Consider the following 26,745-nt stretch of genomic DNA (forward strand, 5'->3'; position numbering starts at 1 on the left):
GATTACAATGGTCACAGGATTACACACATACACACTAAAACAGTCGGGCACATTTCTAAAATAAAGACCGAGTTCCATCAAAAGTAGATGAGAAGAGGAAGCAGACTTGATGCACTGTGCATCAAGCAATAGATGACTGTTACACACTGGTGCTGCAGTGAAGAAATATGCTTTGTAAAAATGGAACCAGAAGAAATGTACTAGCAGATTCTTATATTATCATTATCCCTGCAAACAGCAACGTGACAGGTGAAACAAAAAGCATTAAAACAGCAATATACCATGAATGTTATATGATGTTGGAGGTTATATAGGAATTCTTAACAAACCAATACTATTTAAATCACTTGCTATCTGTTATGTTTTCACGTTAGTAGTGAAATGTCCTCCCTCTGCATTCACCTCCTCCACAAATCTCTAATTTTAGCAATTATAGGTAGACGGCTGCAGTGATTAACGGCTGCTGGCATTGCTGTTAATACACTGCTCCCCTACACAGCTGTAAAATTTAAAATGTATCCTCAGTCAACCTGACCAGTAAAATATGAGTGTCAGAAACCTCTGATAATACTCATGTCAGTTCCTGGCTATAGTATGCTTGTGGCAGCACTGCAGATGGTACTGGGAAATGACACAACACTTTCACATGCTGTGAGGCACGTCTGCAGCACGAGTGACCAATCTGTGCAGTCATATCTGCCAGAAAAACACACACTGAGGAAGCGGACTTGATATTATATCCATGGCAAGTAAAGAGTTACTATTCTGGCCTCTGAAAATCCCTGGAGGAGCTCGGTTCTTAGGAACGTGAAGAAATACAGATATCTTTTTGTTTCTTGAGCACAAGACAGAAACACACGATGTTGTGTTTGGTTTCACGCATTTCATTATTTCTTTCAGATCGTCTGCAAAACCTTCTGTGTCATGAACAGTAATGATCAAGGTGGTGCCTCTGGCAGGAGACTAATGGAGGTGCATGCTAGTCAGTTGACTGTTGAGCCAAATTCATTTACTCCATGGTCATACAATTCAAATAGGTAAAAACTAAAGCAACTACCTCTATGTATATACTATTCTGCTTTTGCAATATTTATGCTTACTTAACACAACAGGTGCTATCATTGTGTCACCTACATCAAACTTTAACTGGGGACAGTAGTTTCCAAAGTGCCTGCTTGTGTCTTCCCAAATGTAATAACATGTGCTGGGTCACACTGTCCCTTTCCTTACATCTCCTCTTCTCCCCCCAAGTGTGTTTCTCTGCCTGGCCATGTGCGCAGGCATTCCAGCTCCTGACCTCACACTGACAGCTGACTTCCTCATGCCTGCCCACCCTCCTGTGTCCCTCATGTTTATCTCAGCCCTGTCTGGCCGGGTTGTGCAGAGCAGAGCGCTGTTTATCTCGCTTATACCTCCTCATCCATCCCCTCTCTGGCCCTCTGTTCCCTGGCGCTGGAACACTCTGGAGTCTTGCCCTAAGCCTGCCTAGCGACTGGCGACACACAACTGGAGCAAGAGGGGGGACAAAAGTCCTCAAGGTTAGCTTCCATCGACTTAACAAGACAACCTCGCTCCCTCCATGAGTTTTTCAAAGCAGATGGCCAATACACGTTTCATGAAAACATCCATGGCATCAATAATAAATCAAAAGCTGTTAAGGGAATGAATGCTGTGAGGTGATTGGCCAATGCTGTGAGGTCTGGGAGCAAAAAAATGTGTGAATTCCAACAGAAAGGTAAACAGAAACACATGTACCCCTGGCTGATGATTTGAACGGTCCAGCATTAGTGTCTGTAACTCACTGGTTCTGTCTCAGCAGGAAAGGCCTTTATTGGCCTGCTGTCTACTGCCTACCACATCCACATACACACACCTTCCATATGTAAAGTGGCTGGTATCCTACCTTTAGAGGAGGAGGAGCTGCCTTGGCGCTTGTTTAGAGCTCGTAGACCTTGTAAGGGAATGTCGCCGCCCTCCAGGACACTCTTGTAAACATGGCGGTCGCATTCTGGAGCCCCGGGCTCACTCGTGGAGGATCCTCTGTCCTTCTCCACCTCGCTGTGACCAGACTTGCTCGAGGAGCTACACAGCAATATAGAGGAACACAGACAGCTAATTAAACACAGTCAAATTCATTCCAAAGAGTTGTGTTACAGGTTTTTGTGATAAACAGAGCCGCACAAATTGGCTAATGAGCTGTCATATGGTTCTAATTTAGCATATCTCGCGGTAATTCCTGTCTTTGCAGACTTGTGGGAGACAAAATAATCAGAGACAGAAAAGCCAAAAAAAAAAAAGCCAAACTTGGGGGGGGTGGGGGGAGTGTACAGAATTTACAGGCTGATGTTGAGGGAAGACAGTGGCTACAACAGATATCTTGGCATTCCAGAGGGGGCCAGCGGGACAGATTTCTATAAATATTCTTTGAACATTCCCACATGGTGCATCAGGCCCTGCCATGCACCTGTACTACTCTCAGGTTTACTCTCCTTCACATGCTGTCATGTGTTACTGACACTGCTCCTCCGTCTGTACTAAAAAAGCATGGCCATTAAACAGACAGAGGCTCCAGTAAGGGAAAATAAAGACCCCTACAAAACCTTTTTGCTGGTGTTAGGAGAAAGGGGAAAACATTTTCCAAAATGTGCTCAACATCTGAAATTTTGCCAAGAGTGTTAAATGCTTGCACAAATGTATGGATACATTACTTTCCTTGTTCACTACCTGAACAAGAAGCTCTTTCATAGTTATTAGAAAAAAAAATCTGTGAAGGAATGACGGTAGGGATCTATAAAAATCACTTTAGCTCCAGGTTAGAATTTATATAAATGCTTAACAGGAAATGTACAGTACAGGGCCCATGCAGGAGTTAAAATAATCTCTTGGGAAAGTTCTAGTGAAATCAAATGCCAGTATGAAGCCTGGGAGAGGCAGCAGCAGTAGTGTAAGAGTAATGTTTATTTATCTGGTCTGATGAGGCGGGCCTTAAAATGCTGTTCATTGAACATGCACTGCTGCATCATGAGGACTCTCATTCAGAGTTCATACAAATAAGATCATTATTTAACAATATCTGCTTGCTGTTGGAGTTGTACACTTCCATGACAATAGCAGTCATTTACACACAGGGGCTGCGTTGCCTTAAAACACAAGGTTGGGGGTTTACAATCAAATATGATCTTTACAAGGAGGTTCTTTAAAATGTCTCCAATTTCAAACAGCCTCCAAGTGAAAAAAAAAACCCATATGTGCCCGCCATAAATGCATGTGCCTTTGAAGGAAGTCAGTTTATGAGCTGAGGTTTCCTTTAAAAACTTTTGGGTGAGTGAGCTTCCACAACCCTTTCATCAGCCAAGTCTTCCTTTCAAATTAACAACAGATTATTGGATTAAAAAGTTGGATTAGGAACCTCTTGTCAAATAGTTGGCCATGATGACATAATGGTTGCAGCAGATGGAAAGTTCTTTGCAGAAATGGAGGGAGAAGTTAATTTTCTCTGGACTGTAAGCGCAAGACAGTAACTGTTGCTCTGTCTTGAATTCTATACATTTTATTGCACAAACAAAAACAGAAGATGCCAATCTCATCATACAGCGACAAAAACATCAAGAGCTTGGGAAGCTTTGCTTTAATGTGAGCTCGCATCATCTTTCCTAATCCAGCTGCTGGTCATAGTTCGGCACACACATGCTCAGTAGGAGATAACGGTTTTTAAGTTATGCAGCAGCTGAGTGACTTCCCTCTATCCCAGTGACATCCAGGTTGCTGTCTTTAAATAAATCACCACATAGCAGCCATGTTTCCAAACTACAACCACCCACCCCACTAAAAAAATCAAATACAGACAGAGGACACACTGTTCTGGTAGCTTTTTGCTTTACTAATAGGATCTCCTCAGGAAGCAGGAGTCCCCCCGCTGCTGGCGGACGAGCTGTACAGGGTGGAGAAATCGCTCGCTGACATTTATCCCCACAACAAGCTGTAAATAACCATCTTCAAACTGGAAGGATGAAGCAAGATTTAAAGCACAAGTATTCCAATAAGAAGGAGAGGCATGGACTTACTACTGCTGCAGGTCGGAGGCTGTTTCCAGGGGACTGAAAGAGGGGGCACTCTGCAACAAACCAAACAAAGAAGTCATTGATACATCCACAGGAAGGTCTCCTCCAGCTAGAACAGAGGCAGGAGCATTAGCTAGGGCCAGATTCTCTCTTCTTTTCCTCTCTGCCGTTCACTCGCTGCTCTGGGTCTGTGTCTCAGGCACCCGGGGTTCTGAGCTTCTCTGGACTGGGCTTGGCATGAAGGAGTAAGCGTGTGTTTTGGCCTGCACGCAAGTTGGAGAAAACAAGCGGCAGTAAAGACAGTGGAAGGGAGGGGGGTGGGGGGTGGGCGTGCATCGGTCAGGGGGCGCCCATGCAGGGAGGGGGCTGTCACAGGCTTAGCCAATGGGCTGCTGTCTCCCAGTGAAGCCATCTCTTTTGTCTGGTATTGAGTCACTCTCATTACCAGTGGACCAGACCGGGAGACAATTAACCAGCTGGTGGTGCAACGAGGCCAAATTACACACACTCACACTCACGCTCAATATTCCACCTCATATACTGGTCAAAATGGACACAAATGGCCAAAGTAAATACAGTACAACACATTGAGTGTAGAAACGGATAACTATGTTATGAAGACAAAGAGCCAGCACATAAAAGGTAAAAAGAAATAAACTGTGAGCACAAAGTGAGTGACTAAATGTTTAAAGGGCTATAAGAGTCAGTGTAGTTGTTATTTAGCAGCAGATATTGTCTCCAAAACACAGTGTCTGTGGGGGGGGGGGGTCCTTCATTCAGCATGGTAGCACTAGCACCAGCATTTTGAATGGTTTAGAGCCAACTAAATTTAGCCCACTGTTTCTGTTGCTTTCCTCTTTTCGGACGTCACAGCAGGTAAAAATAACAGACGCGACATGGGCACTATGAATAAGAGCACAAGTGTTGTTTGCAAATACGATTGCACAATCCCCATCCCAGCCAGCCTGGCCCTGCTGTTAATACCACATCCACTTCCCCACGGCACGGCCAAGCCTCCTCTTCCCACACCGATGACCAGACAAGGAACATTCTGAACAGCTCATTTGCCACAACATGCCTTTCCACTTAGTTGCCAGGGCAGAATGATCATTAATAACCTTTCAGAATAAGTGCCTATCTTTATAAGAACAGAACATCGGGCTGGCAGGTCTATAGTCTGATCTATTTATAAAGCCAAATGTTCCATGTCGACTTGGAGAACACACCAGTGTCATTGAATAATCTGCAGCTCCTTCTTGCGCTGCCACATCTTGTATCCCCCCTCAAATCTGATATCAGGGGTAGAAGATAGTGTCCTCCGACACCCCTGGGTAATTGGGCTTACATACACACTGCATCAATGGAAAGTAAACAGGAAACAAGCATGGAGGGCTTATCTGGGGCAAAGGAATGGAATCTTAATCTGGTTATTTACACGATGCCTGATTAGTGTCAGTTCATGTGAAGTTTTCTTTCTATAAAAGGCTGAAACTGCTCAGTTTCAAAGTAATCCTGCAATGATATCACTAACATCACATTATTCTGTGACAGTTGTGTAACTTTTTTTAATCGACTTTATGATATATAGGTGACAAATAGAAGATAAGGTGTTGAGAATGGAAAAGACAGATGCTATAACTGGTCTGATGTATCAGGTACAGATGCACATAACGGATGACTTGCTTAAAACTGTAACAGTGTGAAAGGTCCAAAGCTGTATATGGACACGAAGGAAGGCCTCTGTGAGTCAGTGGAACACCGATGACAATATTTCTTCAGAATTTCATGTGCATGTTTCCTAACAGGTGCCCCCGGCTACTCAGAGCTCAGACTCCTGTATGCCGCTTTCATATTCAAAATAGCGATCATGAGTGGGTCATGGTAACATGAATCCCATTCTTTCCAGGACCTTATTTGTGTTGATATGTTCTCATGAAAACAAACAGCTCCCCCAGTGTGAAGGGCCTGTTATAGCCTCATCTCCCCTCCACTAAATGCTTAAAGGTAAAGGTTAAGTGTATAACAGAGGTTAAATATGAAAGCACAATGAGCTGACAGGCTTATAGAGTTGCCTCCTTTAGAATATGTCAGGTGGTAGGGGCAGGCTCTATGTAACTCAGCTCTGAGACAGTGTGACAGCGGCTCCCTACGTCAGCATATGCTCGACTGATGGAGTCACTCTGTCGGTTGCAGAGGGTCAAAATGCTCTTCCTGACCATAGATATGCGTGGGATTCCAGTTCCCGCTAGACATGTGTATCGATGAGCCACCATAACTGCCACTGGATGTATTTTCAGACTCCTCCTGAACCGAGAACTTGTCAATATTAATCAAGAGGACCATTACTGTGATTACACACGAGTGTCACTCTTACTCAGTGGCTATTAGGTGACTAGAAGTGGCCACTAGTGGACAAGTAGTGATGATTTTTCAGGTCAGGATGAAGGAGAAAGCAAGACAGAGTGCAGATTACTGAACACATTATTTCCAGTAAGCCTGCTGTTTAGAGGTATTTGGTTGATAACCGGCTAATTAGTAGTGTAAAACCGCAGACTGCTATAAAGATCAAAGGAATCAGATGACCTTTCAGTATTGTCAGAGATGTTTCCCCTTATTGTATTACTACCTCATTAGGAGAAGTGGTTCCTCTCAGTGCTTTGAAGGTACAAATGAGGCTTAACCGAGGCAGAGCCAAGAAGGGTCTTCATTTAACCCCTGAGCACTGTCGTTTTTACAGACTTTCAGTCATATCTCCCCTCCAGTAATGCCAAGTGAACACTGATATGTCAATCAAACTCCAATGAGCCAGTGTGTCTGGCTGAGCCTTAAGGTCAAATACTGCACATACCAGGTGCAGCTTTAGAAGTGACTTTGACATTAAACAGGAGCCAGTCATCAAGCCGAGCTCATCTGGCAAGCATCCAGGCGGCCATGAGACAGAGTCGGCCGCCTCCACCACTAAACCTCCTCCACGTATACACTAACCTGGAACTGGAGACTCAGCCCCTGTGCCTGGCTGATGCTAGGACGTGACCTCATGCCGTAGCCAGTGGTGCCACCTCATATGATCCAGGGTGTGGCGGTGCGGCTCTGACAGACAGCGAGCGAGGAGAATCAACATCTGTTTGTGGGCAGCCAGAGCCACACTTGTCTGGTGCCAACTAAGGCCTGAGGCACGGGTTTGTCATGACACTGAATACGGCTTCAACGTGCCTGCACTCCTTTGGATATTTTGGTAAATATACCAGATAGCAGACAGACAGCAATTATTATTTCAAGTGCAGGGGATTATCCTGGAGCCTAACGCTCGCGTGGACTTCAGCCTCTCCAAGTGAAGAGTGACTTCTGGATGAATCCTCCCGTGCGGGCATCCAGCTTAGATATGTATTGTTGCTGGCAGGATGCACATCAAAATGACTAAAACAAAGCGCTCCTCTTAGGTGTTGAGTCAAAGCCATGGAAGAACAGGATGCTGCTACAGCTGGCAAGACACCAAAGCATCCTATTGTAAAGAAAATATGCCAGTAATAAACAGTCCTGCTATAATTTAATTGTTGATCATGGGCCTTGTGCTGCTGCAGGACTATATTAACTCCTAATCAATAATAAGCCCTATTAAACTTCAATTATCTAAATTGCACAGGGATAAAGGCCACAGCTACCATAACGGTTCAGACAGTTTTCTGTTATTTGAGCTGATCGTGCTCACTCAATCTCACAGATGCGCACAAACTGCTGAGAAACTCTTACCACGGAGGGCAAAAACAGATCTCTGTTGACTATTTTAGATTAATTTAGGGGCAAAATCCTTTGAAATTGTATGAGAAATGACAGTAGCTATTTCAAGGGTTTTGAAATGTTTGCTGCAGACAGGATTGTTGATATACATCTTGAAAAATTATAGAAATTCAAAGAGATTATGACGAGCGAATAGACAGAGCTAAAGTTGATCAGTAGTTTGTCTCATTAAACCACGTTGATGGGACAAATGATAGCAAATTTAGTAAAGGAGGAAACACACTTTCCTCGTACACATGCTACCTCATGACTTTACATGTGCAGGACTGATTAAAAAATATTCATTATAGTACTGCAAGTGACAGTGGGAGAAGGAACTGAAGTAGTCCTTACAGACAGACAGTTTGTTTAGACAGTATTTGAACATGGATGTTATCACATGCAATAGAATACAATACGCTGTCAATCTGAAGACAGCGACCACTTACCGCTTTGTCAAACTCCATCTCTGAAAAGAATTTATACCAAGGCTCATTCTCTAAATCTACATCTTCTGGACTTACATCCTGAGTCTAGGGGGGGCATGGCAACAAGAAGAGGAGGAGAAAGACAAAGAGAAGACAGTTCAGACAGCACAGAATATACACACCAAGGTATTGAGTCTATCAGACATTTTACACTGAGCCATGGTTTCTACCCAACACCATTAATCATCAGCAATATTGTGTTCTCATTGAAGCAGACACCCACTGATTTGAAGTAAATGAAAGAACAAGTTCATGTTTTTTCACATCTATTTGGAATAGTTTGACATTTTGGAGAAAATGCTTATTTGCATTCTTGTAGAGAGGAAGCTTGATATGAAAAAAGAACCAGCAGCTGGTTAACTTAGCTGAACATGAAGAGTGGAAACTGTGGGAAACAGCTGAGTTCTCACTGCACAACAGTAACAAAATCCACCTACCAGCAGTTCTTGAGCTCACTAATTAATATGTAATATCTCATTCATCTGCCGGTCACCACAAGGTTGCCAAGCAACCAATCGACAATCAGGAAGTCACTGTTCCCGCTCAAGTAATAGTCTGGCATGCAGCTGTAATTGTTTTCCTATTTTAGATCTGATATACTGCTGCTGCTGTTTCCCTGATTCCAGTTTATGTACTAAACTAAGCTAAACTAAGTGGCTGAAGGCTTTAGCTTGATAACTGGACTGATTACATGAGTGTGGAGAAAAAATAAAGCATACAAAATAAGCAAATTTCCCAGAATGCTAAGCTTTTCCTTTACTACAGTACTCACATACGCACAGCTACTCCATCTACTAAATGATAAGTCACTGTAAATGTTTCTCCTATCCAAACTGTTACTGTCTACTGATAATCCTGCATAGACAGACCTAACTCCATCGGGCTGCATCAGTGCTCAGTAGGGTCTGTCTGCACATCATGATCACTCTGCATTAGGATTGGTTTGCTTCTATTTCTTTAAGTTAATCACAGTTCTCTACACCCAGGGTGCAGCGACGGTGCCCCTGCAAAGTAATGAATGTTGCAGGCAGAAAGTGAGCACTGTCATTAAAATGGCTAATGTTGTTTGCCACGGTGAAGGGAATTTCTGGAACACTCCGAATAGTGGAAAAGGCGCAGACAACTGCGTGAAATGATCAATGAAAATGTCAGATACCCAAAGTCTACATCTGGTGAGTCAGACTAATCCACTGCAACTCAGCAAGAAAACGATAAAATACAATGAGAAAAATTACACTAAGAAAATTAACACTGGAAGATACTCACTTGATTTGACTGTTAATACTATCCTCTGCTGAACATATTAATACAATTCTGCATTGCTTCCAATACATTTGTTTTAGGAGAGGACCTCTTTGCAGCCAGTTTGGACAGGAGAAACACTTGAATTCACCAAAAAATGTTGCCTTGTGTACAAATGGGATTATGTGTATTGCATTAATATACACTAAAATATTAACCTATCCTTTAAGCAAATCTTTTACCCATTCAGTGTTGTTCTTGTGCTGTGTACTACATATTCATTTCATTATGAACAACATATACACAAGACGACCAACAACATGCAAACTTATTCTTGATCTGGAGCATAATCATTTTTAACACATATACGCCTAATCTACAGGAGGCACCACAGAGAAAAACAAATGGACCCGACAGAGAAAATGACCACCTCCAGCAGCAAGGACACTCATCTATAATAACTGAGCTCGTAATTGAAAAACAAGAGTTCATTATTTTACAGGAGTCCCAGGATGAACTAGAGCAAACTCTGATGAGTGCACTGGGTGGCATTGGGATCAGGCCAGATCTTGGCTAACAACATTTACTAGCTTGATGTAAGAGGGCTTTAGCGAAGCAGTAATTGCATAACCAATTAACTATTTCTTCACAATACTGAATACCCCCAATATTATATAAGAGGGAAATATAAAAAACTTGAAATCTGAATGCAAACTATAGCCCTCAAGGACACTGAAAATGCTGCATCATTTGATTCACCACAAGCCGTCAAGGCTACAAATGAACGTAGGACAGACAGCATTACACTTCATCGGAGAAGAGCACACAGGATGCATGTTCTGTGTCCGTGCTGGGATCCTCTCACAGCGAGCTGATTCAGCCCAATAACCTTAAATTGAAGACAGAAAGACAATGGCTATCCCTGTAAGTGATATTCCCTCACTTGCTTCCAAGTCGGATCGTCTGTCACTGCAACAGGACACCCTTTAGGAATGTGGTGGCTACACATACGTCGCCTTCCGAGCTGTTAGTGAAGCTGCCAGCCGGGAGCTTAGATACAGAGGTGGTGGTGGGGGGTGGACGATGGGGGGAGTGGGGACAGCTCACACGACATGAACACAGAGAGACAGGGAGAGGAAGAGGAGGAGAGAGATAGAAACAGGCAAATGGGCGGGCGGCTAACATACCGTTCTGTCCAGTTTCAGCACCGATGATTTCCCCGGCTCGTACTCAAAGATGCTCTTGGGCTCAGCGCGGTACTTCCTGGTGTCTACCTTTTTATCTGGGGGCTCCCACTCATTCCTGTGGAGAGGCGGGTGTCAGGGAGGGGTGGGGTGTAGGATCGAAGAGAGCCAATCCTTATCAAGTAGTCTCCATGGCAACCAGCATAGGCTACGATGCATTCTTATTTATTTAAATATGACGTCCGCCCTCATCACGCCTGCTCCCTCTCTCCCTGCCCTTCTCTTTCCTCTAATGATGATATGACAGAAAATCCAATTCACAGCTGAGTCAAAGCAGTAATCTGATCAGGTAAACAAGATTGAACCCGGGGACAAAAAGCAGAATGCAGCATTTCCTGGGAGAATTTCTTGGCAGACAGTCAAGGGTAAAATTACTGCTCAAAAAAAAAAAGGACCATAATCTAACCGTTAAATAAGAAATCTCCTATTGCATCCTCAAAAAACGTGCTCTCTGATGTAAGTCATCATGAGCACCAAGGCTGAAGGAGCATTTTTCAGAAACTTTGATAGCAACATATTTAGGATTGCATTGCTTCATCGTAACCACAGAGGAATGAGGAAGGTCAGCCCTCAACATGTCCTCTGCAGCTTTTGTGGGCTGCAGTTTATCCTCCATCACCTGTCTTCCTTCATCACTCCATCACTCATTTCTCTGAGAGCAGATCATCCTGTGTCTGTGCTGACATGTGTTTATGGAGGGGTGAAACTAATCACACCACCAACAGAAACAGGAGGACACAACAGTGGGAGGGCTTTTTGTTGCTCTGCCATGGACACTCTTGTTTAGTAACACCATCACAACATGTAAATAAAGAACAATACAGTGACAGTCATATTGTGAGAACATACACATTGTGGACGTATATGTTATAGAAATGGACAGAGACAGGACGTGTCTCATCAGAAATGTACATATCAGAAGTTATATAATTTTCATATGACTGTGCTTGAAGTATTCTGAACTGTAAACAGCACCTATCTTTGCTAATGAACATGAATAATGCTGTGCTGTGTGGTAAATATCAAAGTGAATGTCAAACGGAGGGTTGGAGCAGATGGAAAATAATGACCTTTTGGCAGAGGGTTTGAGGGAAGAGGACCGTGTTGGCACCGGCATCGACCGGCCTCTTGAATCGACCTCATCGTCACTTTTCGAGCGTGGGACTGCTTTCACTAAAAACAGGCGCATAAATATCGACAGACATAAACAACGTGATGGTCAGAGGCATTAATGGATCAGATGAAGTGTTTACAATGAGTGTGCAAGCTCAATGCCATTTTGGATTAATTTCTATAAATACCTAAAATGGATGATCACAGATTTTTATTTAATTTTATTTGACTGACGGCTTAATTCGAACAACAAGTCCAACACCAAACTCACCATCTTCCAAGTAACCAAATGGGGTGGGACCATCGTCTGAAAGAGCAGGAGAAAAGAAGTCATTCACTATTATGTTTATCTCTGCTTATCTCTGTTACTTGAAAAGTAATGAATATAGCACAATACTAAATAATTCAGTGGGCATTTAGAATACTCTTTTCATCTGTTTTTTTCCCAGCCTAATGCCTTCCATTAGGCCAAACATTACAGGTTCACCAAACAAGCAAAAGTGTGTCAAATCAAAGCACTTTACAGGAAGCATTATTGAGCTAAAAAGAGATTTGAGCATCGTTGAGCATCAAGGCTCTGAATGAGTAATGTGTTGTGCAGCAAAGGGACCATGATAGTCCCATTCAGAGTGATCTCTGGACAAGTCCAGTATTTTGGTTAGATAACATATGCATGATCATATCATTCACAGCTATGGGCATAGATTGTCTTTAAACCCCGGGGAGGACACATTAAGCAGGGATCTAGGTGTCCTCCTCCAGGAAATTCTGAGCATCAAACATTTGATTTCCAGCATTCCGGTTGAATTTTTATGGTGCAATCAGTGCATTATTTGCATCAATTTAAGAAAATCACAAAATTCATGAAATCTATGCCTGAGACCACAGTTGCTAATGGAAGCTGCTAACATCAATCCAGTGATGAACTGACACTGAAAACCCAGACACAGAATGAGAGAATTAGTGTTTGCTGAACACTCTCTTTCAGTCTGCATACAGATCTTGCTTCCTTCTAAAAAGGTAGATCGAAAACCCCAAACCCTTAATGAAAACCTACCTTAACGATTTAAAACACAAAGGCAAACACTGGTTAGTGAAGCTTATTATGAGCAGCAAACAGTCTGAAGGTTGTGTAGAGCCTGAATTCTGATCAGGACAGTCCACGACCTCAATGTAGGACTGCAGCAGCACCTAGTGGCCACAATAATGCACTACCTCCCAGTGGCGGTGGGAGAAAGACTGATCATGCTCTATGTGCTACTATAAGCATTTGAGAATAAGTCAAATAGAAAAAAGAATTTGAGGCTTTTAATAACAGAAGAATAGCAGAAAAAAGAAAGAACATGAGCGAAGTGTTACATTTCGTAAATTAAAAGAGAAATGACATATGAAGGTTCGTGCATCATCCTTGCAACATGTTCTTATCAAAGTGTTTTAGAAAAAACAGATTGAGCTCATCTTGCATGAAGTAATATTTTGAAAAAGTCTCTCACATGCGTTCTGGTGAACTCTAGTCTAGATTAATTATGAGTTTTTGTAAAGTGGATTCTCACTGCCACCTGCTGACGAAGTTTTGCCTGATGCAAACAGGGAATAGTTGCTGTTTGCAGTCTCGCCCTCGACTTGGAACATTTCTTGACTTATCCCTGACTGTTTAGTAATCTTTTCACAGAGTTGCTTGGAATATTTGGCTTTTTTTTGTACTAATGGTGTAGCTATAGCCATAAGTAATGGTTTATCAGTGACTGGACCTTCCAGATACATTTGTCTTCATACTAAACTCAGTTGAGACACATTCACTGCACAAGATGATCTCCAATGTCTAGCACCAATTGGCTGCCTTGGTGTTGAATCAGCTGAAACACTTTCATGAAGGTGATTGCTTATACATTTATATTACATTTTATGTTTCTATTAATTGACATGACTTTATGAAATCCAATGTTGAAAAGCAACGACAAGGAACATTTTCAAAGAGGGTGAATAATTTTAAAGGCATGAGAAGGACTAACAGTATATTAGGCAGGAGCGGTCAAAATGTTTCCGCTCATCAGTGCTTAATCTCACAGTAGATGTTAGGTTTGAATGATGGGAATAACCTCCTCTCAAAGCTATGGATTGTTCCACTAACTGCATTTGTCCCATTCAGAGCACACGTCTTTTCCACAACAGACATTCTGACTTGTCATAGCAGGTAAAGTCCAAATCCTTTCAGTGAGCCAGCAGGCACAATATATGTAAGACCATGAAACTGATGCAGATAAAAAGAATGTTACATTGCTCATTATATTATGTACACCTACCCTTTTCCTACTGTGGCAAGCCAAAATGTCTAGTTAAAGAAGGCCTATTTGATCCAGATTTGTCCATAGTTTTTCCCAAGTCTGATCAGGAAATCTGCATGAAAGTTTCAGTGTATTTAAATCTTTTGACCCTACTGTACGGCACAAAAGTTGGAGAGGCTTAGGTTGAAGCCTTTCAAATACTTTTCACATCGTTAGGTGATGTGCGACATAACCAGATACTATAGATTAAACACAGAGAAAGTATTTGAGAAGGATCAAGATGGTTGCAGATTAGTAAAGCCAACGGGAATGGAGTTATTGCCTTCAGATACCTTTTGATCTCATGTGAATGTCATAGTTCTCTGGGAATATGTAGGTGGGGCGGTAAGGGTTTTCCTCAATAGGCTCTGATCACGGTGATGGAGAGACAGAGGACAGGGTGACATAACATAGAGATACATATAAAAACACACACAAGTCTTGGACAGAAACAGAGAAACACAACAGACAATACTCATCAAACACAGAAACAACACAGAGCAAAAAAGAGCAAAAAGTGACCAACTTACCAGGTATTCTGTGTATCTGCTTGAACATTGTCTTATACCAGTCTTTGGACTTTTCAGTGTTCTGAAATTTTAATACAGAAATTATTATTTATTAAAAAGTGACAATGTCAGACAAATATCATCCAAGCAGTTCTGGTGATTTTCAAGCACACAGTTCAACTTGTACAACTTGTAATGTTTACAAAGATATCATCTCATAAATACGTGTCAGTTCCAGGGTACTGTGATATGAGTGCGTGCATCTACATGAAACAGAACTATTGCCAATGTTATTAGTTACACACGTACTTCTACTGCTAAGAACAAGTAAAAAAAATTCAAGTAATTCTCCTATAATATCCCCTGTGAAAAGGGTTATTGCAAATAAAATAACTAAAAACATGAGCAAATTTAGCTTAAACCAACAATTTTCTATTGCAATAATGAACAGACATCAAAAAGCACCCATTAAACATTCACAGTGAGTAGATTAGTCTTCATTTGACAGCTGGTTTTGTTGCTCACCCGTACAGGCACAATGGGCTTGTTGAGAGGACTGAGGACGGGGGAGTGCAGTGATAGTCGCAGCCTCTTTCCGTCCATGTCAGGGACCGGACTGACCGAGTCTCTCCCAGGATCAGGGCTTTTGTCTCTTTCTGGGGTTGGGTCTGCGGAGGAAAACAAAACATAAATCAAAAAATCCATACACGTGACAAGATTTCAAGTTTAGAGCACATTTCTAGTGAAAAGACAGACAGCTGCAAGGCCAAGCTAAAGAAACGCGTTAAATGAAACTAGACTGACAGTGTGGGCCTTGTGCAATAAATAAATGTGGAAAATAAACACGGCAGACTTTTTTCACAGCAAACGTGTTAAAATGTTTTGCAGAAAAGCACAATAATAATGTGATTTTCCGCACAAAGGGGCCGTTGTGATAGCGTGTCTGCAAGAGTGGCGTAATAGGAACAAACAATGACCATAAAAATCAAAGACGTGCTGTGTATGTGACACCTAGGTTAAAAACTATTGATATATCAAAGGCTGTATTTTTTTCACAAAATATGTTTGGTATGAGAAAAAGATTTTGCATTATATGGGTTATATTTTTGTATCACAGACAACATTTTTGTAATATAATATCTACAATAAAACTGCTTTATTCTTCTGTCAAGGTGAGAGCTGAAGCAGACGGCTGAGACCAGCAGCATCTGTTTGTCTGTAAAGTTACACTAGAAATAACAAGCTGGATTTTATTAAATTTGTTGGAGAGGCAGAGCATAGATAAAGGAAGAACCCATTACATTTAGATGTGGATCTGGATCACTTTTATTAAAATTGTGAGATTGGATATTGGTCTTGGCAGAAGGAACATTCTCTAAATGGTTTAACATACATGATAAATGCCACAAAACTTATATTTCATTTGGAAAATACAGTTTATATTTTGTGCATGCCTACCAAGTGTCACCAAATTGCATTTCTTACAAATGCTACAATGTGGTAAGAGTACAATAAAGATATATTTTTGTATCTCATTTATTGTTTTTCTTTATTTCGTGGCTGTAAAGGCATCTCATGACACAGCTCAAACTTACTGACACCTAAGCTTTTGCAGCCCATATGGAAAATGTAACACTTGGCCTCAAAGAATATGGTGTGTCAGGTATCAATTAAATTAATAAGAGAAGAGAACATACTATCCAATTTGAAAATGTGGAGTTCATGGAAATCAATATATTGCATTGTAAAATCAAACGTATGTGAGGGAACAACAAACTCTAAAATTAAATATGACGTATTCCAGTTGTAATAAGTAGCAACACATGAAACAAAAATGGCATGAAATGTAAAACGAAAAGAAAAAAAATTACATATTCTAGATGTTTCTGTCTAGTCTGGTACATTGTTATTCAGCAAAAGAATGTTCCCTATTTTAACACACTGACGCAAAAAGCCTGACTCATTTATTTCAATGAGGCTTGCATCAAACACATTAATGGCAGCAGGAGGGTGACAGATGGTTCAGTCAAGGAACAAAAAATATTGCCCTGTAATAAAACTGAAACTGCTGCAAGCAGTGCAAGAAATGAAAAAAATAAATTACAAATATCTGTTTGACATCACCTAGACTCCAGTGCATACCTTCCAAATGAGAAAGATGCTTTTGCTGCTCTGCTGTGAGAAAAGACAGACAAGGACATGACAGTGAAATGTGACTAAGCAGTGAAGCAGACGTGTGAAAGCCCTGGTTATATGTAAGACAGAAAAAGCCAAGGCTAATGGATCACAGACACAGTTAAGACTTAGCTAAGAGGACCATAAAGCTTTTCTGATTAAATGTCATGCAGGCAAGTTAATGGCAAACCTGAAAGCCTACCAAAGAGAGGTGTTCTCACCTCTGTTGTGTTGCAGCAGGACAATGGTGGGGTTAACTGAGCTGGTGCAGGGATAAACAAAGCTGGAAGTCGATGAGACACAGTTCTGAATGTCAGTGGAGGATGGAGCTTGATTTTCTTTTATGCTGTCGGGTGAATTACCCTGAAAGTGACAGAAAATCGACTGTAAATGATAAGGAAGAAAATGTTTTCCTAGAAATTTCTCAGACATCAAACCAGGATGATGAAATAAAGAGATCACACAGCTGTCATTATGGTAACACCAATGTGCCAAACAAAGATCTTGTGTTAAATGCGGTGGAAGTAAACGTACCTGGCACTGAGTGCTGTTTACAGGTGGTAAATCAGCTGTGTTGTTGCTGCCTCCCTCAGCCAATCCTGCTTTCGAGCTGTCGCCATTAATCTGGCGTGTCCAGCCACCTAAACAGAGTCCAGAAATCTTTCAGTCTGGCAGCCAGTGCGGCAAGAATGAAAACACTGACGATGACACTAAAAGCCGGTGTCTTTCAGTGAACTTATCATAACAAACCATAACAGATAGTAATTAATCAAATTAATCTCCATTGCACTCTGCAGGGTGTGAATGCTTTCCTTGGTGGTTTTCATGCACAGAGCTGTTAATATCGCCCAGAAAAAGAAAAAAAAAAGATTCTCCCACAATCGCTGAACTTTGTCATGAGAACAAAGTGCCTATTCAGGGAGCTGCAAAGATCGTTTGTTCCAATGGCCTTTATATTCATGCTCTACAACAATTAAGGCATCTCCCCAAAAGACTTGGCCGGCCTCCAGTCCAGTTCCAATGTGTTCTCTGCAACAAACAAGCCCACAGTCAAGGCTGCCTGCTCCAAAGTGCAGCGTGGGCACGACAAAAGAGCTCTTTGACACTTGCCGGAAAATATGAGCAATCGCCCTTTATCATGTCTCTGAGTGTGCCCCGAGCATACACTCCAAAACGTGAGGAGTTATATAATCCTGACATCAAACCATAACTCTGAAAGTTATGTATGGAATTTTTACAACTAAAGAACATGATGAAATGCCTTTTAAATTACTGCAACATTTACATCCTCTCTCCACATTCTACAAGAATGTGTCCTTTTTTCACACGGCCACGCAATTATTACTGTCCTCCAAATATTTTTTCATCATGTGGAGAGTTGTTATGAAACAGCTGTGGCATTCGCTCTCACTTACTTGGCGTTGTAATGACGTTTGGCTCCTTGCTGATGCAGCCCTCATCATCTATGTGGACGAGCGTGGCCCTTAGAGTCACGACTCCTTTCCCTTTGCACACTCTGTTGGGGTCCAGATCTGAACACAAAAATTAGATTCTCACTTTCACTGCTCTTTATTCTTGAAAGCACATCAGTGCACGTCATATTATGAGTGCACTTCTGCTTCAGAGCTGCTGGGAATCCGAGTTATCGCTACCTCATGCCCCAAATGACTGAAATAGAACTGTATCATCCAAACCAGGCCATCAAATTAATATCCTACAGTCCTGTCAAACTAATTACCCTGATCGTACTGTCAGAGGTGAAAGTAGAGCAGCTGAAGCTTCTCATGTATGTTTTTTCCCCAACACGTGTCGTTAAAGGATCGCCACATTGTCAACGAGTGAGTTCAAAAGCCTCCTTCTACGTTTTCTATGTATGAGGTGTCGCGCAGCTGTAGTCTCTGAAAAATTGATGAAGCAGAGGGAAACATCACCTGCGGAAGGAATCAGGTCAGGAGAGCCTTTCATGGTTCTCAGAGGTGTGATCCTGACAGCGCAGACTGTTCGCGGACCTGATGGGACTTCAAAACAGAAAGGACACGCAGAGTCAATAAGACATTTTTGTGTATGGAAAATGCATTGTTCATTATTTCTGAAAGCAAAACCACTTCATTTAAGGCATGTTTAAATGTGCATTTAGATCTGCGCTTTGTCATCGTCACAATAATTAGAGTTCAGATATTTAATGCCACAAATGCACTGGGAAGCAGCGGGTGTTATGAAAATGATGCGTAAAAGTGAACTGATTTAGCTTCATTTTGGCATGTGTGACATGAGGCTCAATAAATTATTTGACGAACTTAAGAGAGCTGACTTACTGGGAGCTGCGCTTGGTCTGACGCTGCCCTCTGCTGGAGAGCCCTGGAGGAGACACAGTGAAGACATTCGATACAGTGAAGTCAATGAATGAGGCTCTATCTGGACAGTGTGTATGGATTAGTGCCACGTATCATTAAGTACGAGCCTGTAGCAAACACAAACAAGCTGAAAGAACACAGCAAAAAGAAAAACATCTCACAATTAAATAACTATTGATTTTTTTCTCCTTAAGCTGTGGGGACAAAGTAAGCAAAAACCGATCGGGTGCAAAGCATCCTGATGAGGTTTTCAATTTTACTTCACTTCAAACTTTTACTGACAAGCAGCTTTCCCAGTGGAAACCCCTAACTAAACATCCATCCATCTACTTGTACTTGATGGCTGCTGGAGTCTATGCCAGTGGACTGTAGAGGCAGGGTACAACTTGGATGGGTCGATATTAGGGCTGGCACCTAACAATCATTCGCATCCACAGGCAATTCACACCTGCCAGCGACAACCTCATAACCACTGACAAGCGAAGTGCATCACATTTATCATCTCATTACAGTGCAATGTTCTGATGGGAAAGCTTGGGCGCTGGCATCCAAGTGGATGGTACTTTGACAGAGTTCCCACCCTTCAACGCACAGAAACTAAAGGGTGCACTGCAAACGTCCCAGTGCCAGGCTACACGGGACACCCTATGAGTTGTTTCTTGGCATGAAGAGGACCACCACAATATGAGGTAAGCGGTTTTGATGTTGTGGCTGATGGGTGTTGAATTGTCAGTTAACCTAACCTGCATATCTTTGGATCTGTGGGAGGAAACCGGCGCACCTGGAGAAAATCCACACAGGCACAGGTCGAGCATGCAAACAGCACTGAACCGTGCTGCCCTCCAATTACACGTGTGGCTTTAAATTGCCATGTACGCATTACGACAAACCCGGCAGCATCACAGAGGCACCACAAGCAGACACAGAGTATCTGCTGTTATATAATATCTCTGCAATTTCTTCACTTTAACTGCATAAAACTCTAGAAACCTAACATCAGACGGACTCTAATATTAGTTGTGGATCAGGGTAAGTTTGGTAACCAGGCCAGTACTTTGCCGCAGTGCTGCTTTCAGTATGCAATGTAGTTTATAATGGTAGATTGGAAGCCCAAGAGCAATATTGCACCCATTAAAAATTTCTTGGTCGAGCTGGCTTGGGTGTCGCCTCTCTTGCAGAAAAAGTGGAGTCACTGCAATGAATAGCTGCAATCGGGGACCACGTACGGCTAATGAAATTGTGGTAGTGCTTCTATGGTTGGGTTACACACTGAAATGAGATATAGTGCAGCCAGACAGGAAGTAGGTGAACTTCAAGTCCTCTGTTTAAATCCAGTGTACAACAATCAAGATCACACATTTGGCCTATATTTGTAATCAATGGCATAATGTAAAACAAGGAAAAAAATAATTTCTTTCAAACTTAACCAATAACTTGGAATATTTATTATGACAAAAAATGATATTACAATGATGATTTCCTCCATCCAACACTGATGAGCATGATGCAAACACTCATCTCACTCATACAAAAAGTTGCAGCAAAAAAAGCAGATCAGATAGCAGAAAGATTTTTTTTTTAAATTCGAGGACTGGTTTTAAGTTCCACATACCTGTGACTAAATATGTTGTGCCAATGTACAATCACTGTGATCAGTTGTAAAAGCAGATATATGTACTGAACTTAGTATTTTTAAGATTACTAACCAAATTGTGTCAGTCATATTTTGATCTGTAAATGAATTGGTACCAAATGTCAGAACCTGTGAGCATATCCAAATGAGAGAGCAGAGTAAACGTTGCAAAGTAACACAGAAAGCGAGACGACACTGCAGCCATCTGTGACAGCCCATCCTCTCTTTGCAGACTCAAGCAAAACGTGCACAGGTGAACAATTGTTGTTGACTTTTCCCTGCAGAATAGAATCTATCTGGAGTTCACGAATGGCTTAACATCATGAACACTTCTGCACAAAAACTGGATGTATTCAGGTTAAGTCTGATAAATTAGTCTATCAATATTCTTGACACAGCACCCAATTTTTTTCCAATATGCTATTAGCAGGGACATAAGAAACCCGTGGATCCTAACTGTGGTAAAGGGACCTCTGGTTCAGGATAAGTGTCTCATAGCTGATATTTAGCCGTTACTGTCTGGACCAGCTCTCCAGTGATGAGAGGGAGGCAGAGAGAGACACCACTGCCATGTTGCATGAACTGGGCCTTTATTTCATTTCAGGGGCAGAGAACACAGTCCACAACATTTGGACAAGTGTTATACTGAAATACGGACCTATCTTGATATTTTATGGCTGATGACAGCAGATTTATCGTCGTTGACAAGCAATTGCCAGTGGCTGCAAATATGTGATGGTAATGTTATTTCTTAGACACATGCAGCAAAGAGAGGTGCTCATTTCCCATGACAACGGTACACTGGACCTACATAAAATCACGAAGTCACAAAGCACTTCGCCATTAACATATTTGCAGTTGAGCATCTCATATATATATTAATACGCAGTGTGTGGCACTAAAATAAATAACAATTTTGAAACGGATCAATTTGCACACATTTTTCACAATTTAAATTTTTTTTTGTTTTGTTGGAGAGTAAAGTAGAGAAAAAAGTAGTGTGAGGTACTGGTGCCTAAGTCATGGTAACGGCACTGGTTTTGTTACTCAATCCTGAACACAAGTCTCATTTTTTGTGCCATTTGTATTTTGATATGAACTCAAAGTATTATCTGTGTTCCCCTTTAAGGACAAAAAGGAAGGGTGCGAGAGCGAACAAACATATGTTAATCTGAGCTGCATCAGTGGAGCATGCAGAAGCAACACCAAGGCACCAGAAAAGTAGCTGTGAAACACTTCCCATCACTCCACCGGGCCTCCCATTGTGCCCTGCCAGCACGACTGATTTAGGAGACGTCCCCATTTAAAAATGCCAGGAAAGAGGCTCATTACGTCAGGATGCAAACACACTCACAAAGGCACTTAAACAGTCACTCGTGCATACGCACAAACACACTCAGACTTTGTTTTCATTTGGGATAATGGTGAAGGAAAAAGGACGAACACTTAGAATTTATTCTGTGATGTTGGTTTGAAATAGCCTTTATTGTTGTACCTTATCTTGTTCCAGAGTTTGTGGGACTAGTGTGCACTCTGTTTACACACAGCAGTAAATAAGCCAACCTGCAGAACAGGCTGGGGACTGATGTTCCAGCTGGAAACCTCCACAAATAGGCCTAAATGGATGAGGGAAAATGGGAGAGATTCCAAACCAGTCCCAAGGGGACAAAAAGCAAAAACCTTTTAAAACATCTTCCAGTCTTGGAGCCGAGCTGTCCCTGAGCATCAGAATCTGTGTATTTATTTCCTCTCTCTCCTTAATAAAATCAACTTGCTTGCTGACCCCCTGCATCCCAGAGAGACAATGCATCCATGATCTCATTTCCAAGACTATTAACAGACATTCCTTTGAGAACTGCGTACACTGATCTCAGCTCTGCTTCCGCTGTATCCTCAGATGAACCCCAACATGGTGAATATGCAACACATCAGAAAGAACATTGTGGGAATGTTTGAACTTCTCGCATATGATAGATAAACTGAAGATGACAGCTTGCAGTGTTCAGTTTGCTGTATAAACACACGAGAGCAGAGATCACCCCTGGCCTTTTTAGGAAGAGATACTTCTGAGCAGAGCCGGGCAAAGAAAACCATCCATCCAGCCTATGAGAAGCTGTGCTGCAACTGTGGTCAGGCCAAGAAAAACAAAAAAACAAGAGGAGACTGTAAAATCTCCTGTAAAATCTTTACCTAAATGCGCGATCACTTCTTATCATGTAAAAAGCCGCTAGACACTCTTTACTTCAGTTTGGGATCTATGAAGCAAAAACAAATTGGTAGGAAGTTAGCTCACTATTTATCTGTTGAATTTGTTCAAAGTTCAATAGATGCTGAACTCACTATCTATTGAATTTGACCGAGAGGCCCAAAGGTTAACAAAATACCATGTTTGTTTTTTAAAGCTTTCTAATCATAGTTTCCATCGGGCAAATGTTTTTTTCTGCAGATCCCTCATAAAATAATGAAATGTGACATTTAGAAACTAGACCAGTCTCACAAAATTAAGCTAGAAATGTGAAAGAAGTACAAATTCCCAGACTTGGGAAACCTTTTCACAGCGTGGGTAATATTTATGCATTAAGTTTCAATTAGGGATTGCAGGAATTATAGTCAGTCAAACACCCTCCCAGCTCAGACCTGTTTTGCTACGTAATGTAGCCAACAAAAGCCAGATGATTCATCCCATTTGCATCTCTCAGTTCCACTACTTTGTGACACACACACACAGACACACAAATCTCCTACTGAATGGTGTAACTAAATTCCTCTCCAAAACAAACAACTCCCAAAAGGGATCTTAAAGCATCCCTGCCGATCTGGACAGATACATTACCCACTTGATGATGTGCACAAACGGTCCTTAGCCCACATAGATCAAGTCTCTGTGAAGGTCCATGAGCTGTCTGGCTGAGCTTTGAGGGTCTTGTCTGGGTGGGACGGTCCCAGCATTGACCTTGACCCTCGCTATGTAGGGGGTCTGTTTGTCTTTCAGAACAGGCGTGTCCAGATGGACCTGTCACCACATGCCACCTGGGAATGTGGCACCCTCTCAACAACTGTGCAGACCAACACATAAAAATCCTCCTCCCCCTCGAAATGCTCACGCAGAGCCAGAAGATGAGAGGCAGAGCGACCACTGGAGGACGACTGCAATGTGCTACTGGATGACTCAACCGTCCATAAGGTCTCCGGCTGATTAATTCCTGTATATACTACCAGTCAAAACTTTGGGGTCACTTATAAAGGTCCTTTTAAATGAAAAGAAAAGCATTTTTTTTCAGTGAAGATAATATTAAATTAATCAGAAATACAGTCTAGACATTGTTAATGTGGTGAATGACTATTCTAGCTGGAAACAGTTCTTTTTTAATGGAATATCTCCATAGGGGTACAGAGGAACATTTCCAGCAACCATCACTCCTGTATTCTAATGCTACATTGCGTTAGCTAATGGTGTTAAAAGGCTAATTGATGATTAGAAAACCCTTGTGCAATTATGTTAGCACATGAATAAAAGTGTGAGTTTTGAAGGAAAACATGAAATTGCCTGGGTGACCCCAAACTTTTGAACAGCAGTGTATATTCAAACACTGTACATGTCTAATTGCTTGTTGCGGTGTCATTACATATGAAGAATCTTACTTTTTGTGAACTTAAATTTGCAACGGTGAAAAGGAAATATGGCAATTACATGTCTGATCTTTGACATTAGCAAAATGTTGAAATCCCCACAACTTCACAATGCAGTTTATATTTGAGGTTTAGTGTCAGCACATGACTAAAAGTGTGAGTGTTGATGGAAAACATGAAATTGCCTGGGAGATCCCAAACTTTTGAACAGTAGTGTACATTCTTAGATCTATGACACTAAAATCTTAAGAATCATCCCAGTAGAAACACTTAGATGAACAATAATAATAAAATACAGTTTAAAATATACTATATTATGGTTCCAAATAACAAAATATTATAAATTACTTTATCAATCAATCATTTCTTAGTAAGAAAAAAAGTTATGTTATATTTCATTGGCAGCAACATAAAAGAGAGAAAAAGGATAAAAACTATTCCAGAAACAATTAAACACTTTAAAAAGTGAAATATGCACATACATATGGTTATTGCCTTTGAGGAGTCTTAAGTCTGTGTATCGACTAGCTGGAGTTCAGTGTGAACTAGCATAGCTTAGCTTAGCATAACATATGGAACAAGGAGGGACCAGCTACAGTGGCTTTCATACAACTTCGGTTTGTGTATGAATGAAACAAAAAGAAATGCAGGTCAGTTACTGAGATGCAGAGGTGCTGGCAGATGTGTTTTTAAAGTCAGAGCCAGGTTAGCCATATTCCCTCAGTTCCAGTTTATGCTAAGCTACACTGACCAGCCTGTGGCTTCAGTTTCACAGCCATTCGTGTGTTTTCATTTCCTCGTCCAACTCCTAAATAAGTGTGTGTCACATTTTTACTCACTGTGGGATAATTTTTCACTGCAATATAAAGTCAAGAATTTCTATAAAAACAGCACAACCATAGCTAGAAGTAAAGAAAATTAAAAAATGTTGTCAGTACTGTATGTCGCAATTATAAATCTACAAATCCTAAAAATAGACAAAACCAAAAGTTGAATTTCTGTGATTATTTATGTTTTAAAAATAATACTAAAAATAAAAAAAATCTGGAATCAACATGTACAACATTTGCCCACAGGTGTTACTACTTATTTTCCTACTCATCTATTTCCGTACTTGTGTCCTGTCTGTTCTGTGTAAACACAGCCTGTAGTTCAGCCCAGTTTAGCAGAATATTCTCTGAATTTTTGTCATGTGACTGTTGGTTGCAGCAGAGTCACTAATGGCTTTAAGTTGTACAGAGGAGCTCCGAATTATGAGTTTGTTACAGAATCTGTTAGAAGGATTTTTTGGCAAATTTTTACATGTGACGTGTAGAATAAGGTGATTTTCATGAAACATTATGATTGTGAGCTTAATTTTTTTCTTAAGTTTCCAGAAAAACAAGTCACATGTGAGTAGTTCAAGGACCATCTGACAGTTGAAAATCCAACAATTCTTTCTGTTTTTATGAGTTTCTGGCTCTAATAAATGGTGTCATTTTGGAGATTGTTTTTTTAAAGAACAAAATGTACCTTTCAAATCTACAGAGTTTTGGGGTTTAGAGGGTTAAATCTCAGGTGTACTGGGAAATAAAGAGAGCTTTACCTGGCACTGAAAGGCCTAATCACTATTATATGAACTTGAATATAACAGACAATCATTTATACATGAAAGTCCCACACTCCTACTTTAAGGAATAATATTTATGAAAGAAACATTATTTTTATCACTAATTATTTCCCCCACCTGCACAGATTTTCCTCGAAAAATTACATTCAAATTGAAGCCATGTGAACAACAGCTCATTCTGAATAGATAAGAAATATGAAAAGATTATCTCTTAATTTGAAAAAATTACAGAGATGTTATTTAAGTCTTATGTTAGAGTAGTAATTAAAGTATTCAAAGGACAGGTGCTTTAGTGTAAGCAGGGAGAAACCTCCATCTGATCAGAGAAACAAGGCAGATAAGGACACAACATGGTTTTATGAATATTGATTTTTCCCCAAATTGATTTCTGAGTTCAATATCTTAGCTGGAGGGCTAGAGTATTTTCTATTTGCAGTAACAATCACTTTATCTGAATCGGCCTCCAGATCTCCTCTGTCTGCCTGTTCTTAAAACTAAAAAAAGGAGGGGTGGTGCTAAGTTGCACTGTGATGTATTTCATGCAGGGGGTCTCTGGGAAACAGTCAGAGGTGGCTTAAATGTGAGC

The 26,745-nt window shown here is 41.2% G+C and overlaps 1 protein-coding gene across 9 annotated transcripts in view; it reads right to left on the reverse strand.

The window, feature by feature from the left end:
• LOC110952671 (sorbin and SH3 domain-containing protein 1) overlaps nt 1-26,745 on the reverse strand; it is a 48,280-nt gene that overhangs the window by 15,012 nt on the left and 6,523 nt on the right. For 5 of the 9 annotated variants that reach the window (XM_022196323.2, XM_051959720.1, XM_022196322.2 and 2 more), the window contains 15 exons: nt 19,249-19,291; nt 18,865-18,951; nt 18,349-18,465; nt 17,468-17,574; nt 17,155-17,296; nt 16,901-16,933; nt 15,284-15,426; nt 14,780-14,840; nt 14,543-14,617; nt 12,197-12,232; nt 11,883-11,985; nt 10,756-10,870; nt 8,288-8,371; nt 4,065-4,114; nt 1,904-2,082 (listed from right to left, as the gene is read on the reverse strand). In XM_022196323.2, coding sequence (XP_022052015.2) covers nt 1,904-2,082; nt 4,065-4,114; nt 8,288-8,371; nt 10,756-10,870; nt 11,883-11,985; nt 12,197-12,232; nt 14,543-14,617; nt 14,780-14,840; nt 15,284-15,426; nt 16,901-16,933; nt 17,155-17,296; nt 17,468-17,574; nt 18,349-18,465; nt 18,865-18,898 — 1,279 coding nt within the window. In that variant the 5' untranslated portion in view covers nt 18,899-18,951; nt 19,249-19,291. The remainder of the gene's footprint in view (nt 1-1,903; nt 2,083-4,064; nt 4,115-8,287; nt 8,372-10,755; nt 10,871-11,882; nt 11,986-12,196; nt 12,233-14,542; nt 14,618-14,779; nt 14,841-15,283; nt 15,427-16,900; nt 16,934-17,154; nt 17,297-17,467; nt 17,575-18,348; nt 18,466-18,864; nt 18,952-19,248; nt 19,292-26,745) is intronic. The other 4 variants (XM_051959716.1, XM_051959719.1, XM_051959717.1 and 1 more) reach the window with 4 other exon arrangements.

This window comes from Acanthochromis polyacanthus, chromosome 15 (assembly GCF_021347895.1).
Source record: "Acanthochromis polyacanthus isolate Apoly-LR-REF ecotype Palm Island chromosome 15, KAUST_Apoly_ChrSc, whole genome shotgun sequence".
In the NCBI taxonomy this organism is placed as follows: domain Eukaryota; kingdom Metazoa; phylum Chordata; class Actinopteri; family Pomacentridae; genus Acanthochromis; species Acanthochromis polyacanthus.